General features: G+C 32.6%; 2 protein-coding genes across 7 annotated transcripts in view; one reads left to right on the top strand and one right to left on the bottom strand.

Moving 5' to 3' along the window:
• Positions 1-12,898, top strand: part of LOC106707301 (voltage-dependent calcium channel type D subunit alpha-1-like) — a 43,156-nt gene extending 30,258 nt beyond the window's left edge. The window contains exons 22-48 of one of the 6 annotated variants that reach the window (XM_045683758.1): positions 212-299; positions 397-504; positions 1,513-1,565; positions 1,955-2,092; positions 2,461-2,575; positions 2,901-3,031; positions 3,783-3,927; positions 4,152-4,232; positions 4,403-4,516; positions 4,822-4,848; positions 5,327-5,521; positions 5,601-5,697; positions 5,815-5,981; positions 6,067-6,164; positions 6,236-6,324; positions 6,555-6,695; positions 6,983-7,148; positions 7,466-7,474; positions 8,354-8,519; positions 8,717-8,819; positions 8,992-9,070; positions 9,444-9,536; positions 10,588-10,628; positions 11,113-11,189; positions 11,600-11,706; positions 12,208-12,274; positions 12,359-12,898. In XM_045683758.1, coding sequence (XP_045539714.1) covers positions 212-299; positions 397-504; positions 1,513-1,565; positions 1,955-2,092; positions 2,461-2,575; positions 2,901-3,031; positions 3,783-3,927; positions 4,152-4,232; positions 4,403-4,516; positions 4,822-4,848; positions 5,327-5,521; positions 5,601-5,697; positions 5,815-5,981; positions 6,067-6,164; positions 6,236-6,324; positions 6,555-6,695; positions 6,983-7,148; positions 7,466-7,474; positions 8,354-8,519; positions 8,717-8,819; positions 8,992-9,070; positions 9,444-9,536; positions 10,588-10,628; positions 11,113-11,189; positions 11,600-11,706; positions 12,208-12,274; positions 12,359-12,430 — 2,767 coding nt within the window. In that variant the 3' untranslated portion in view covers positions 12,431-12,898. Of the gene's footprint in view, positions 1-211; positions 300-396; positions 505-1,512; positions 1,566-1,954; positions 2,093-2,460; positions 2,576-2,900; positions 3,032-3,782; positions 3,928-4,151; positions 4,233-4,402; positions 4,517-4,821; positions 4,849-5,326; positions 5,522-5,600; positions 5,698-5,814; positions 5,982-6,066; positions 6,165-6,235; positions 6,325-6,554; positions 6,696-6,982; positions 7,149-7,465; positions 7,475-8,353; positions 8,520-8,716; positions 8,826-8,991; positions 9,071-9,443; positions 9,537-10,587; positions 10,629-11,112; positions 11,191-11,599; positions 11,707-12,207; positions 12,275-12,358 lie in introns of those variants that run through there. The other 5 variants (XM_045683757.1, XM_045683761.1, XM_045683760.1 and 2 more) reach the window with 5 other exon arrangements.
• Positions 12,899-15,090: 2,192 nt separating this feature from the next.
• On the bottom strand, positions 15,091-15,599 carry LOC106707516 (wiskott-Aldrich syndrome protein family member 1). The gene has a single exon (XM_014505203.2). The coding sequence runs from the start codon at positions 15,524-15,526 to the stop codon at positions 15,104-15,106; it is 423 nt and encodes a 140-aa protein (XP_014360689.1). The 5' UTR covers positions 15,527-15,599; the 3' UTR covers positions 15,091-15,103.
• Between the last annotated feature and the right edge of the window lie 1,588 nt (positions 15,600-17,187).

Here is a 17,187-nt window from a genome sequence, read left to right as displayed (position 1 = left end):
TGTTTATGTCTTTATACTCCAAAGTATATTTTTAACTAATTTTGATTGAAAATTTTCCTAACTTAATACAGGCTGTGATTTATACAACTTATTTCCAGAATAATATGATCATAGATATTCTAGCTAGTGGTTAAAGGATTTTTGTGTGTGACAATAGGATTACTGATTGAGGTTTTAAGTGTATGAAATAAATTCATTTATATGTTAACAGGTCCAATAATGTATCATTTATAAAAATTCTTCGAGTATTCCGAGTTTTGAGGCCCTTAAGAGCGATTAATAGAGCTAAAGGACTAAAGGTTAGTTCTTTACATATTAACTTTAGTAGAAATATGTTCGGTAATATTTTAGTACTTGTAAATGGAATTGTTCTTTTTTTTTATTAATTGTTTTTAGCACGTAGTTCAGTGCGTGATTGTTGCTATAAAAACGATTGGCAACATTTTGCTGGTGACAAATCTTCTTCAATTCATGTTCGCGGTAATGGGGGTGCAAATGTTCAAGGTAGGGCCGACGATAATCTTACATATTTAAAAATTATTGCAATTTTTTTAATCTGTGAACGACACCTTTGGGTCAATCGTAAATTTTATATTTTCTCGAAGTAAGTATTCATGATAGAAATTAATACAGATTGCAAATAAAGTCATCTGATTTCGTTTCGTGTGTGTGCGGCTTTTGTTCTTTTTATTACGAAGTTAGAATTACTAACAAAATGGTTTTTTCGCTTTTGCCCGTGGGTCCAAAATATCGCTGAATAGGTTTTGCATGATTTTGTGTTTTTTTTAATAATAAAACAGCCCAAAGGTGTTGAAGTGTTTATTTTTTGTTATAATCTAAAAACATGTGATTTTTTGGACTCAGAAAAGAGTAAAAAAGCTTTACTGTGTTTAATTTGCACAATTCACCCCTACCTTGACATTTTCACTCTGTCAATTCGCGTGAGGTACTTTGATTATTGTGTTTTTTTTTTTGGTTTTTTTGTACCTTTTTTAACGGTCAGATCAGGACACTGGCATATTGTTATGTTCGATTTTTTCTTTCTCAGGCAAAATTCCAATTTTAAATTTTAAGTTTCTAACGTTGTTTTTTTTTTGTTTCATTTTCTTGCACACGTAAATATTCTACGATATTGGCATAAACGGGTGGAAAAACCTTGTGATCCGGTAATGTAATATTTAATGTGGAATGATTTTTAAAAATGTATAACATAGTATGTTGTCAAATGTGTTTTTGCATCTATTAAATCCATTGGGAACATATTCGTTATTAACCATATGTTACAATTTATGTTTGCTGTATTGGGCATTCAATTATTTAAGGTACGTTTTTGTTTGTCACCCTTGTTATTGTTGCCTTTATTGTTATCACTACAAGGTTCATTTTGCATTGTCCATGTTTATCGTGTGCTTTGCTTTGTGTTTGGTAACGAAGCGAGGTCAGGTGATAATTTTGATTTTTTTAATATCTTTGCTTTAATGTAATTATGATCTAAATTGAGTTTGATTTCAGGGAAAGTTTTTTAAATGCAGTGATATAACTAAAGTCACAGAACAAGAATGCCGGTAAGGATATTTTTTATTTATCTAAATCAGGGATCCCCAACTATTTTGGATAAGTGGCCCCATTTTCCAAAATGAACTGTTACCTCAGATCCCCCATGGCCAAATTACCTACTTTTAAGATCAATTATTATTATTCATTCTGACTTAGATCAATAGAAGAAAACAGAGTGAGAATTAGCAATGCTTTAAGTTCAATCGACCATTTTGGGACTTAGAGTCCAAATCCTAATTTTTCGATGCAAACTTTGAATTAAATCGAAGAGTCTGTGTGGGGTCCGGATCGAAAATATTTTCCGTGTTTTAAGAATGAGATGATGTTTTTGTGAGTGTTTAAGCGGTGGAAACCAAATGTTTTAACAAGTATAATGAACTTTTAAAATTGATTTTAGTGGATCTTACCTCGTGTATGAGAACCAGAAGCCATCAATACAGAATAGAGTCTGGATGAAAAATAAATTCAACTTTGATGATGTACTTAATGGAATGCTTACTTTGTTTACTGTTTCTACATTTGAAGGTTGGCCATTGTAAGTATTGAAATCAAGACACAACTCACGCCTGTAATTCAGAGAGTTAGGAAGAAACAAAGGACCTTCTTTGTCGCGGTCCTGATACAGCTCTCCTGCTTTTACAGTCATAAATCTTGGATTCGGGTGCTCTTAATACCACCCTTCTTGAGTATTTCATCAATCTGTTCTTATTTTTGGAGTAATAAACTTATTTTTTTGCGACTTGCTTCTTTTAATTGTTTCTTGAAAGTTCTCGACTTTCTTTACTTTCTCTCTTTCCTTTTCTACCTTGAAAATACTTTCGGTTCTTCATATTGTCACGTTTATTGAAGAGATTTATTCTTTAAACAAGGATTCTGTAATTTAGTTCTTTAATTATTTTTCAGGTTACTTTCAACGTCAATGGACTCTAACGATGAGGATCATGGACCAATTGAGAATTCAAGGCCTCTTGTTGCCTTCTTTTATATTAGTTATATAATTGTTATTGCTTTCTTTATGGTAAGAAATGTATCTCATATGATATCTTTCAAAATATATTTTAAGGTTTCAGTTGTTAAAAGGAAAATAGGTAGAGCAGAGCCCATCAGTCCCCTCCTCAGTGTCACTCTCCTTTCCTCACAAGAAAAGAGTGAGAAAGAAAAAAAACTAAAATTAGTCCCATTAAATCGTTTAAAAATCTGTTGATGTTAAAATATATTTTTTATGAAAATAATTTATCATTGTATCTCATTTTGAAATAAAAAAAAAACTGTAAAAACGTGTTTCAAATCAAAAATGAATTACTTTTATGTTTTGTAAATGTTATCAATTTATTCTAATTCAGGTCAACATATTCGTCGGTTTCGTCATAGTGACATTTCAAAAGGAGGGTGAGCAGGAGTTCAAAGACTGTGAATTGGATAAAAACCAAAGGAATTGCATTGAGTTCGCACTCAAAGCGAAACCAGTTAGAAGGTAAAATAATTTTAATGTACATATCCAACCTAACCATAGACTTCAACTGCGTGTTGGTTACACTATTATAACTCAAGATCGGATGAACTGATTTAGCTGAAAATTGATGGGGAGGTAGCTTAGAACCAGGAAACGGACATAGGATAACTTTTAACCCCGTTTTCTATTTTTATTCCGCGCGGACGGAGTCGCGGGTAAAAGCTAGTTAAACATATTTTAAGCCTCTCACTTCTTTAAAACATAATAAGACTATGTTTTTGTAATCATTTTGGTGTTGAAAAGAGTCAGTTGGATTCCTCACAATGCCGTTTGGCTTACATATTGTAATCTTGATATTCCAAAAAGTATCATGAAGCATCTCATCACTAACTTATTGATCCATAACATGTTATCTAACAGATAACTATGGTGTAAAATCAATCTGTAAAGATAAGTATCGATTTCTAATTTAGATTATAATCATGGTATCTTAATTAGAAATCGAATGAGGAATCTAAATATCCACCTTTTCACCGACTTTTATTAGTAGAAATCTAAATGTTAAACTATACTTTATTCTAAGCTACAAAGGCCCTGCGTTAGAGCAAAGAAAGTATGGATGGATGATGCTAAAGAGGATATGCGTTAGAAGGTAGACAATTCACATGTGACATTCGATGGAGACATATGGAAGAGTAGTATATACTATACCGGGAACATGATGAGGATAGCATATGCGAATCCTTAAATTGATTCAGTTTATTTCATACAGGTACATACCGAAGCATCGTATCCAATACAAGACGTGGTGGTTCGTGACGTCACCACGGTTTGAGTACGTCATATTTTTCTTTATCGTCCTAAATACGATCGCGCTCATGATGAAGTTTCATAATGCCTCGCCGGAGTACAAGAGGGTAAATACTTATAATTATTATAAAAAACTATCCTACCCATTCTGTGATTATAATTTAGTAAAATCTTATTAGCAATCATTTTGGGGAAGAATTTCTGTGACTTCGAAATTGTTAAAGCCGTTTATGCTACATGAAAAACAATATCTTATAGTTATTTTACCAGGGTGTGGTTTTTAGTAATACATAATTCATTGTGCAAATTACATTAGAGACCTTTTTTCCAGGTATTGGATTACCTAAATATGTTACTGACCACAGTATTTATGCTTGAATTTATCTTCAAATTAGCAGCATTCCGTTTTAAAGTAAGTAATGATATCTTGCTCTATAAATTAAAACCACAGTATTTATATGATCGTCATTATCATTAAAGATTCAATTATATTGTCATCCTCAGTTTCCATTATCTAGCTAAAAGAATTTGCAACAATGTCTAATAATCTAAGTCCTCTAAATGCATGAATGCTCTTTTCAGAATTATTTCGGTGACGCTTGGAACACGACTGACTTCATTTTGGTGGTTGGCAGTATTATAGATATCGTAGTTACACAAGCAAATGAAAATAATCCAAAGCTGATGCCTGGTGGTGTAAGTTATTAAACTAAATGTAAATAATATGTTTCTCTTTTGTTTGTTTCTTTTTCTTTTCTAGTTTTATTCTATGACTAACTTGCACATTCAGAACACACGATTTTTGTGGCTCAATTATTATTTGATTTACTATTCGTCTTTGTATTAAAAGGACGATCTGAATTATTTTGGTTAGAAAAAAGACTGTAACCAAAATACACAAACTGTAGTGTGAAAGAATAGAAATTAACTAAATAAAAAACTATGGAATAGATTTTGAAGTTACAACTGATTAAATAATATCGTCCTATTCACATTTTCAGATAATTCCATCTAACGGAAATGAGGAGGTATGAAATTTCAAAATATATAAAATCCTGTAGATTTTGGAATACCCATAAATATTTTTTAACCTTAAGTTGTTGTTTAGAATTTTACACACATTTAGCACAGCTCTAACTATATTTTCAATTTCCTCTTCTTTTGTCCGTACGTCTTTGTTTTCCTTGATTAATCTAATTGAAGAGAAAGTATCAAGAGTCTTGAAAGGATCTTTGAAGAGAGTAATAAAAATTATGCATGTTGCAAAAGTTTAAAGCAGAATTGATCGGGGACGTAAGACGAACTTGTGATAAAAGTTTTAGTAAAATACTTTAAAAAGACTATATTGAAAGTATCACTAAGGAACATGTACGCATGAACGTATGCATGTTGAATTACAAAATAGGAGTACCAGGATAAAGTTAGAAATCCTTCTGCATTTTAGATATTTTTTATTATTTAAATTTGTTTTATTTTCATAACAAAATTAAATTTATTATTTTCCAGAACACACAAACAATAGGACTGAAGTATATAACATTCTTCCGTCTCTTTCGTGCAATGCGTTTGATAAAACTTCTATCTCGAGGTGAACGAATTCGGACTCTTCTATGGACGTTCATAAAGTCATTCCAAGCTCTGCCTTATGTTGCTTTACTGATTGTTCTGCTGTTCTTCATCTACGCTGTGGTTGGAATGCAGGTATTTTTATTATTCAATGTCATATGCGTAGATCAGCGTAGTTTTCGTTTGTTTGCTAACTTAAAACTTAAAATTACAGTTATTCGGCAGAGTGGAGTTTTCAGATACAATATCAAGGAACAATAACTTCAGAACATTCGGCGGTGCAGTGATGGTTTTGTTTAGATCTGCCACAGGTAATTTGAGGAAAATTTTTAATTACGATTTTCAAGTATACTTTCAAGATTTATGCACTTAGACGACAAATTAAGTTCAGCGAGTATTTGGTGTTTCAATCTATACATTGTTTCCAGGTGAAGCATGGCAAGACATAATGATGTCTCTTTCCCCAAATGGCGCGGAGCTGCCGGGAGAACAGGTCCGCTGTATAGGCAACGCCACCGACATCTCAGAAGAAGTTTGCGGCACTATCCTTGCCTTTCCTTACTTCATATCCTTCTCTCTGCTTTGTACGTTTCTGGTTAGTATTTTTTTAAACCATTAGTACAATCATCTAAATCTAAATCAAATAATTTAAAACATATTTAAATATCTTAATATTTTAGATCATCAACTTATTTGTGGCCGTAATTATGGACAACTTCGATTATCTAACGAGGGACTGGTCTATACTGGGACCACATCACCTGGATGAATTCGTCAGGTACGTTTCTTCAAACTGATTTTATATTTATTTGGCCATAAACGACGTAAAATTATAACTTTATATTACAGGCTGTGGAGTGAATACGATCCGGATGCTAAAGGAAGGATCAAGCATTTAGACGTGGTAACATTGTTGAGGAAAATCAGCCCACCTTTAGGTAAACATAAAACACTTAACAATCAAGAAAATACGTGAGGAAAATCACACGTCTTTCGACATAGTTTAGTAGAAAAATTGTCCTACCAACATTACATCCTTTGAAATATGAATAATAAAAAAAGATTGAAAGCTTTATAGAAACATCTTGTAGTATTACAATTTTAGTATTGAAGATTTGGAGGATACTTGAGGACAAAATATAACAGGAAATGTTAATCCGTTTCTTAGGTTTCGGCAAGCTATGCCCGCATCGCACCGCGTGCAAGCGACTAGTATCAATGAATATGCCTCTAAACTCAGATGGTACAGTCAACTTCAATGCGACACTATTTGCTGTCGTACGGACACAACTGCAGATCAAAACTACAGGTTTGAATTCTATACAATAGTTATTGCTTTGGAGACTAACGTATTTTTATATGTTCGTACTTCCAGGAAAACTGCAATGTTGTTTTTACTTGGCTTTTACCTAAACTTCTGAGTAACATGCTCTTTTTTGAGTATTTTGACTCTTAAAATGTGTTTTATTTATTGAATACGAGATTTTGTTATAAAAAATTACGTTTGTTTATTTGAAAACTAAATTATAAAATGATTGTGGTTTTAACTTATAATTTTGCGGCATTATTTTACTAAACTAATCCATAATAAAACAGGAGTCATAGACGAGTGCAATACAGAATTAAGAGCTATCATCAAAAAAATCTGGAAGAGGACGTCTCCGAAGCTTCTAGACCAAGTGGTTCCTCCACCAGGAGACCCCAATGAAATAACTGTGGGCAAGTTCTATGCCACCTTCCTTATACAAGATTATTTCAGAAGGTACGTCTTCATTATTTTTTATCTTCGAGGAGTAGACTCCTACAAATAAAAACTGATTCTATTAATAAATATCTATATTTAAGTACTAAAATATCGCTAATTGTCGATGGAATTGTTAATAAAAATTGTAGTTTTTCTTCTAAATTTTACCTATCATTGTTTCCACTCACATTCTTGATTTCAAAGGAACATTATTAACCTAGAAATAAGTAATCATTGAAAATTTGATATCAGAATGTAATTCTTTCATTCCCAATCCAATACGAGTAAATTAATGAATATCTTCAAAATTAACATTAATTATTTCTATTTTATAGGAACCATGCGTAAGTGAACCAAAGTATAAGCAACTCCGAAAACAAATTTGCTGTATTTACGCTTTTGTCCCCGGTGTTTGTTGGTCGATAATGTGACATCGCTCTGTCAATGAACCCGAGGCCTGGCTTCAAAGTTTTCTACCCTTTTTTTGGAAGTTTTGATTGCGAATGCTCTTGAATTCTTAGACATTGATACAATCGCCTTTAGTCTAATGATTAAGTATAAGAAATGATAACGAATGAAAAATGAAATCGACTGAATATTACGATTTGGCAAATATCGATTTATCTATTTTTGAAAGCATTCAGTGCGTACTAGGGATGTGAAGAAATCGATTATAACCATAAAGTCGATTCCGAATTTTAAGGTTTCTGCTTGAACTTTGTATTCTAAAGATTATCTTCTTATTAAAGACGATTGTATATCTATGTACATGAAATGTTTTATTTTCAGCTTTCCTGCATTTTCGAGGATATTTTATTGTTACCGAATAGCGTTTACAGCATGATTTTCTCAATTTCAATATTTTAAACGTTCCAAAGCATGTTTTCTCCGTGTGTAACATTTTTTGTTGTTCAATCACTTGCTTTCGATTTTTGCACATACATCGTTCAATCACTTTTGTTTTGCTGACATTTTGCGTGTTATAGCGTGATATTGTGTTCCGGAATTCTGCATGTATAAATCGGCATTTTTTACAATTGGCTTTGTCTAACATATTGATATTTATTGAATTCACATAGAGAAGACATGTTTTTGGAATAGAGGTAATCTTTCACTCACAGAGATGGTAAATTTTACTAACATAGATGGAACATTTGATTCCAAAAAAGATTTAAAAAATGCCTAGTTTTGATCCTTCCAACAGATTTAATTTTGTGTAACAGGTTTAGGAAACGTAAGGAGCAAGCCGCAGCAGCTTCAGTTCAGAACAACCAGATGACGCTACAAGCGGGTCTGAGGACATTACACGAAGCAGGACCTGAACTCAAACGAGCTATTTCCGGTAACCTCGATGAGATTACTCCAGAAGCTGTGGAACCAATGCATAGGGTGAGTTCCACTAATGATACGTTACTCATGAAAATCAGTCGTTTAGGTTACTGAATGACACAATGAAAATGTCATACAAACCAACATATACGAAAGAAAACATTTTCTTTCTAAGTGAGTAATGCTTCTTAGATGACGATTTATGATTCATTCACTCAATTCAACATTATTAAGTAATTGTGTTTGAAAATTTACAGCGTAATCACACTTTATTCGGAGCTGTGTGGACAACGTTTAAAAAACGTGGTCGAGAAGGTTTGTATAAGCCGCCCACTCCACGGCCTGAGAAGAAAACAAACGGTAAAGGTAAACTAAAAAACAACGAAATGCATGATGGCATTTTTAAAAAACTAAAATAATTTCCCAAATTAAATAAAACTACTTGTCGAACTACAAGTGGTGCTTAAACATTTTATAATTTACAGTTTTTTTGCTTTTATAATTTCCTTACTTATGGAAATTTTTATTTTAGGAGCATCTAAGGGTCAATCTCTTAGTTTGATGATGCAACGAGAATTGGGCTTAGATGGGAAAATGCCAGAGGACGATTCGTAAGTATACATTATTTTGGAATAATAAGTAAAAGTAATATACAATAGTTTGACCCAATTCATAAATAATAACAAGAACAAAATTCGACATCAATCGTTATAATAGATATGGTCCAAAGAATGAACCTTGCGGGAGTTAGCAAAAAAATTCAAATAAAATTATATTTTAAACATTATAATGCAAAAGTTTATGAGATAATAACATTTTTGTATTTGAAAACTTATTTTGAACAGTGAAATATATTTTTATGTTTAAAAACAAAGAATTTGGTATACATCATGTGTCTCGAACGCTTCTCTTAAAACTACATAAATAAAATTAAAAAAAAAATATTTTATTGTACTGAATGGATTCTATTGTATATTTCTAAAGTAAATTTGACGACGGACATCAAAGTGATGAAGAAATAGCCATGCAGCCTTTACTGCACGGCAAGGACTCGGAGAGAATATTCAAAGTTATTGAGTAAGTATACATTAGTTTGATAAATCTATAAGTGAAAATATGAGGGTTTAGAAAATTGAAATAAGAACAAAAATTATGGAATATTTTCTTAACCCGGATTTTTTATACGTACTTTTTATTTCTTAATTTTATTTAGTAATTTTGTAAATTTACATTTTTATTTATATTTTTTTCTATTGTTTCCTTTAATTTTATTAGTATTTTCTTTCGTAAATGTTGTACGTGTTGTATGTCACATCATGGCACATTAAAATCTTTAATGTTACTTCATACTGGGTCATTATTATTAACTAGCTTTTACCCGCGACTCCGTCCGCGCGGAATAAAAAATAGAAAACGGGGTAAAAATTATCCTATGTCCGTTTCCTGGTTCTAAGCTACCTGCCCACCAATTTTCAGTCAAATCTATTCAGCCGTTCTTGAGTTATAAATGGTGTAACTAACACGACTTTCTTTTATATATATAAGATGACTAGCTATCGCCCGCGACTCCGACCACGCGTCTTTAAAAAACGTTCTACGTTTTTGCCAAATTTCATCAAGATCCGGAGATTCTGGAAATACCTTCTAACAAACATACATCCATCCATCTAAACGTTTGCATTTATAGTATAAAGATAGAGATTTTTAAAGAGAACCGTTTATGTTCACCTTTAAATATTGAACTGTATAGAAATGCCTAATGCCTAAATTTAGTCCTCTTTTCCTTCCCAACCCTTTTCTTATAAGGAAAGGATATGAAAGTGGATTTGATGGAGGAGGAGATGCATGGAAGGTTATTCTCTTTTGTCTTTAATTCATGTGGCCGCTTGCTTGTTTGCCACCTTGTAATATAAAAATGCAGCGACACAGATATAAGGTAGGCCTTTCTTTAGATGTATCTTAGATTAATGTTTAATGGATGGATTAGACATTTTTTTCTATTACTGTTTTATCGCAATGTTAGTTTCACTTACATCAACTATTACAAAGTTGAGTTATTCAACACAATTAGGATCAGTTTTCAATAATGATACCAGTATGGAGTACTGAATTAAGTGCAAATTTCCAGAAAAACATCCAACGATTTAATCCAGAATATGAGAAACAACCGTAAGTTGGATTTAGTGTGTTGTGATTGTGTTATCATATTTGTTATGTTTCTATTTAGTTCTTTCAATGTTGCTTCTTATTTTAATACAATTTTACTTTTGTTATTCTTTTTCATTTATATTTTGTTTGATTTTCAAAGAATAACATTAAATTAAACTAACAATATTAAACGTAACATGTAACTTAACGTAGGTAAAATGTTTCTGTAAGTAGAAATACGTAACATAAACCTTTCTGTGTAATTTGATTTATATTTGCATTGTAAACGGAAGCTAGACATTGAACATGTTTTTTTCTATGTCTAGTAGAGCATGTAGCATGGGTTATGTGAAACAATACTGGTTTCTTCTTTTCTTCTTTCATAGTTATGTTGAAAAGGATTTCTAAATGTTTTTGTTGAGACTAATCAAAGATGGAACTAAAGATCTTAGAATATTTAATAATGTATTTATTGAAAATGTTAGTGTTATACTGTTGTGTGCAGATCGTGACAAAACACCCAGACAGAACGACGCCGTGCCTTATTGTGTAGAGAATCCAGCGGAGAGCCTTATCGCCCGAGTGAGTATCTAGGAAATTTTCTTAATAGAAAACAATGGAATGGGAAATACGTAAATTGGACCTCCAATACGCACACTCAGCACACGAAACAAGCTTCACACATGTTTTCTGTGAAATCGCGTTGCAACGTAAGAGTGGGCCATCTGTGCAGCAGCCTTAGACAATGTTAAAACATAGATTCAATTTAAAGCCTGTTTCTTTGAGGTATTACGAGTCGAGATTCATTCAGCTATAGATTTTGCGGGATCTATCAGTCTACCGCCATTGTACTCCTGTGAAGTCGCATAAATGATGGTTTCGATCGAATCTCTTATAAGAATCATAGTGTCATCCCTCTTATCCTTTTTGAAAAAATAGAGACAACAATATGTGTCACGTTGTATGATGAAGTACGTATCGTGTATTTCCAGGTACTGATGGAGCAGGGTCTGGGCAAGTACTGCGATAAGGACTTCATCCAGAGCACCTCGCGCGAGATGCAAGAGGCGCTCGACCTCACACAGGAGGAGATGGACACGTGAGGACTTTACATATTGCATAGAACTTTAACACGGCTCTTCGTTTGCATTGATGAAGCAATAAGTTGATGAACCACACCGTAACATAAAATTGTATATTTTTGCGTCTAATTATCAGAATTATAAGAGGTTTTCTTTCTTTTTTAACATCAGTGTTAAGTAGAAAAAATCCAACCAACAGTTTGTCGTCTATTTATATAGTAATAATCTACTAATCGAATTTTATATACGCACAAAAGACCCACATTATCTCAGAACATTCACCAAACAAAACTCTATGACACTATATACGAGTATGTACCAACATTCATTCTAATAAGTCACTTCTAAATTTCAAATCGTATTTACTTGAAAATATCTCAATGTTGGTTGGATCTTTTCTGCTTTATAGGATCCAGTGAAATTACTTTCTGTCGACTTGTATAAAATTTGATTATGGTATTTGTAATCTACACTAATAATATAAAATTACTGTACCTAATGTAGATGATTTTTTACAGCGCCGCGAATCAAATAATACTACAAGAGCGGAAAATGAACATTGTTGGAAACGGACCGAGCGAAGTGGTAAGTCTCCATAAAAACTAACGCCATCTAGTTATAAAATGAAACAACAATACATTAGGTTTAATTATTTTATATTTATTTCAGGACAGCATTTTTGCCCGACAGTATCATCCGTTCCATCAGCCACCAATGCAACCTCCTTCGAGAAAAAAATAAATTTAACAGCATTATATTTTTTGGCTTCTAGTTAACCCTATATTGGTTGGCAACCGTATAGGTTTTTTTGTACCCGTTTAGGGTTTTAGGCTGCCCGAGGCTGGGCTGGTGCTGAGGAGAGATTTATTGATTTTGTAAATAGAATATTTTAGTGTGGTAACGTGAAGCTTTGTTTACAATGTTGCAAGTTAAAAAAATGTTTATTAAAAAATATACGACGTATATTTAATCTATGACCAATGATATTTTTCTTCCAAGAAATATTTTAACCACTGACCTCTATAAATGGATAGGCTATATGACATGGTATTTTGTGCTTATATGATGTCGGCCATTTTGGCGCTGCATTCGAACTAATAATAGAGATAGAATTAAATGTGAGTAACACCAACAGGCGCGTTTAAATAAGAAAGAAGCAAATGCTCTTATTTCGAAGCAATCTTTTCATAGAGATCAGTGATTCCAACTATTTTTACTAGTAAATGTTATTCATTTAAATTACAATTTTTTTTTTATATTTTTAAATGATTTTTTTTTATATTTGAATGACTGAGTGCCTGTTGATTTCAGGGTAAATGGAGATAGAGAGAAAACTAAAATTTTATAACTCGCATATTGTGTCCAAAAGAAATGTAATTTTAAATAAAAATAAAAAATCGTAAAGAATCTATTAAATTTAATAGTAAAACATTAGACCATAAAAATATTAATTGAAATTTATTTTGATTATGAACATATTGATTGGTTTTTATAAATTTAATGAGAAATATCTTGTTTAGATATTTCAACAGTGGAAGCCTACTCGGTTTTTTTATATTCTGTTATTTATTGATCTGTTATAGTTGTATAATAAGGAAAGTTATTATTTCTATTGGAATGTTTATTTTTGCGACAAGGATTGTTTTTATATGTACCAAAAATATTTACGTTGAAAGTAGAAAGTATAGGTCTTAATCTTAAGCCAGCTACACATCTTCAGTTTTAACTGAACAGTCGAACTGTACAGTTAAATCATACGTTTGTAGCCAAGATTTTAATTGTAGTTATTCTAGATTTTGTCTACACAAGTAAGTTTTAACAGTAAAGTCAGACTGTACAGAGGGCCTAGTACGAAAATTTGCTAGAAAACATTTGTGATGTCATCAACAAAATTTGTAAAAGAGTTGTATCAGGCTTAAAGTACTACGACAAATCTCATACAAATTTTGATGACAAAAACGAATATCGCAAAAATTCGTGATAGACCCTTAGTTAAAACTGAAGGTGTGTATTGGTTTTGCCTTTTAATATAAATATGTGTAAAAAGTTCTTGTATTAATAATTGTTTAAAAAATTGATGTAATATGTACGGCAATGTGCCTTAAAATTGAAAGAAGAAAATATAGAAAAAAGTATATTTATAAACTTTTGTGCCAAAATGTGCAATTTATATAATTTGTAATCGATTTTTTGCTATCTGTATATCTTTTCTCATATTTCATATAAACATTCGATATTCATAAGTTATATATGTTACTTAATGTTTCTTCCATTTATATGAGAAATTGCGTTTTCTAGTCATCGTCTATCGCTTCTTTAGATAATATGTATTATAAAGTATATAGATATATTTTAAAGTTGTATTTTGTATAAAATATATTATTGTTAGTGCTAATAAATTTTTAAAACAATTAATTTTTGTTTTATGACCTCTTCAATTGAAACGTAAATAAAAATTGAAAAAAGCGACATCTATTATCATGTGAACGACAAACTACAAATTAATTATGTCATTAGAAAGCGAAAAACCACTCCGTTCTCTAAAATCATGAGAAATTAAGGTAAAAATTTTGTTTCAATATTAATATTGTTTTCCTATTCTTTGCATGATAAAATGAATCATCCAGAAAATTCAGATCTGCTTTAAGAGAAATCGCGTGATAAAAAAAAACAGTTTTTTTTTTTAAATTTATTTCAAGGTTTTTGTCATCATTTACATAACAAAATATAGCAAAACAACAACTTTCCTATTAATATTAGTATAATTTGTTTGTACTGTTTCATTCCATTTCATCGTTTGAAGCAGTTATTTTTGGTCCGCTGCCTTTCGTGGGCCCAAGTTTGTTGCGTATTTCAGATTTCAATTCGTATATTAGTTTGTCAACTTCCTCCTCCATTATGTTTTCATAATCATCTTTGTCCATGTCTTCACTTGTATTATTTCTCGATTCTGATGAACAACATGATTCTTCGAAATCGAAGAGATTTTGTAGTTCCGGGATTTTGTTGGTTATTTTCTCAATATCTTCACGTGTAAAATTAATATCTTTGACGGCAACGGTCTTCACTTGGCACTGTGTGCAGGAGTACGCGCTGGCGCCGGAACCCTGCACTGTTAGGTAGGGAGTGTCAGCTGATGCGCGGTTGGCCATCTGCATCTCCTTCAAAGACGTCTCTGCATTCGTTGACAGCTCGCAGATCTCGTTTTGAAGCTTTTTAATCAGATTCTCTAGTTTCGCGATACGCTTCTCAAAATTTATTTTCGACTTTTTCTTACCTGTCGTTTGCCAGTTTTTCTCTTGTTTACTTCGAAATCTATCCAAAATATTTTCAAAGAACGGTTTCTTTATTTGGCAAGGATTTTTAGCTTTTTCCTTTGACGTTTTCTTTTTAGGTGTCTTACAGGGGTCCATTTTATTCTCGATATCTTTTCATTCTTTCTCTACACTCTTCTAGCTTGTATCTCTTGGCTTGCTCCTCGCAGGGATCAGGCGTGGGCGGTGGTGGTATGGTGGGCGTGGGCGGGCAGCCGGGCCAGGGCAGGTCAGGGTGCGCTGCGACCACGGCCTCGATGTCGTCACACCTGGCGGTTCCCGTCGTTTGGCGCTCGACCTCGCACACTACCGGCAAGTCGTGACTTCTTATTGCAAGTGGAGGGTTCTTTACCTTTTCTATGCAGATGGCCGTGCACTCCGGCGGCGGAGGCGGCTGCGGGATGGGTGGTTTCTCACAGATCTTCACTCCAGCCTTCTCGAGCTGTTTGCGCTTTTGTATTTTGCACGGATCAGGCGGGGGAGGTTCAGGGGTTGGTTCAACGTGACATTTTTTTGTTTTCATGTTACATTGAGCATATCAGTCATGGTTTGCTTGTTTATTATTAATTTTGAAAATTTATTGCCGGCTTTTGAGTGATGTTGTTTGTCAGATGTCAATCTTCTTTTTACGGAGCAGGTAACTACTCAAATGTGCCAGTCTCTTTAGGCCTGCTAAACAAGGCTAAACTAGTCTGCTTAGAGGAAGCTGAAAAATATGTACATCAAAATATTGGCGATAATCGGAATGTCTTTTCTAATCTTTGTAACTATTGTGTTAAGCAGATTATGATCGAAATCAATCATTCTGAAAACTAAGTTGTATGACTTTAAAGTGATCAACTTTAATATTCAACATACATATTAGGTGGTAAGAAAGCTTATGATTCGTGTAGCAGCAGATATTACTGAAAACTACTATTGTGTACTGTAAAGTAATTCAATGATGTAATTTAAACAAGTTATTCCTATTAATTTACTTTATTACACAGTACTTTTATACATTTAATTTTCTTCGATTCTGTCTTCCTCCTTTACAATCACAGGGTTCTTTATTTTCTCCGAACAAAGGAACGGTGTGGATACATGCCTCTTATAGAAATTATACTTCGTTCCACAGGGCTGCGAAGGATCGTTGTTTTCACATGGTTTTACATAGATGACGCTACTTGCATCTGAAATAATGTTTCGCGAGTTAATTCTTTTAGTTGCAGTGTTCGCAGTTGAAATTTTATAATACTAATTAAAAATACAACCATATTTCTTGATAAAAAGTTCTAATGTAATTTAACACCTCAATACATGTAAGTAAATTGTTAAATTTTTCCCGTAAATACCTTTTAAGTTATTTTGGTCTTTACTTTCATTTATTTAAAATTGTAACTTACTATTCTTTTTGACCTTTGTATCTTTAAGAAGCTCCATACGATATTTTTCAGTGTCGTCTAAACAATCGTCAAAATTATTTCTTCTGGTTACATTACGTTTTACATCCTCTAATAGAGAAATGGTTAGATCATCCATCATTGGTACCGTTTTAGCCCACTCTACTTTATAATTTATGTTATGTATTTTGCGTTATTGTTTTATGGTTCTTCTGGTTTCTCAACGTCTTCGAAATTGCAACAAGGTCGTCCAGGATTACATTGGCAGGAACCGTCGATATCATCAATCTTTCCGTGACATGGACCATTCGGTTGGTTCCTCCCAGTCTTTCCCTTGGCTCCGGCCTGTCCTAGATTCTCTATGTTCTCAGTATACGGCATCACACACGGAAGACATCTCATTTGCATATTTTTGCTTTCGTTGCAATTATCTTCAGACATTTTGAATTTGATGAATATGAAATATGGTATAAGTTACATGGTATAATTTAAAATGTTGTCTTGCTTTTACTATAGAGGTATATTGATAGAAATGGAGAAATTAATGACAGATGAGTTAGATTAGAGGATAAAGAAAGTGGCCAGTAGTTTCTGGCTGCATGAAGGTTTGTATCAACGTAACAAATCGTGCTAACTTTTAACCGCGGGCTTTTTTGCAGTTCCATGCGCAACGACTACATTATGGGTGCATTTACGGTTTATAGGTGAAAGACTATATCAACAAAGTTACATTTGAACAGTGACATTTTAGTTAAGATTTAATTAAAGATATTTAGCTACCTTACAGCATTTTAAGTACCTA

The sequence above is a fragment of the Papilio machaon genome, chromosome 23 (assembly GCF_912999745.1).
Source record: "Papilio machaon chromosome 23, ilPapMach1.1, whole genome shotgun sequence".
In the NCBI taxonomy this organism is placed as follows: Eukaryota; Metazoa; Arthropoda; class Insecta; order Lepidoptera; family Papilionidae; genus Papilio; species Papilio machaon.
This window is presented reverse-complemented; position numbering and strand designations above follow the sequence as displayed.

Bases quoted from the DNA above. Each gene is read 5' to 3' on its own strand.
- LOC106707516 (XM_014505203.2), bottom strand. From the start codon at position 15,526: ATGAAAACAAAAAAATGTCACGTTGAACCAACCCCTGAACCTCCCCCG.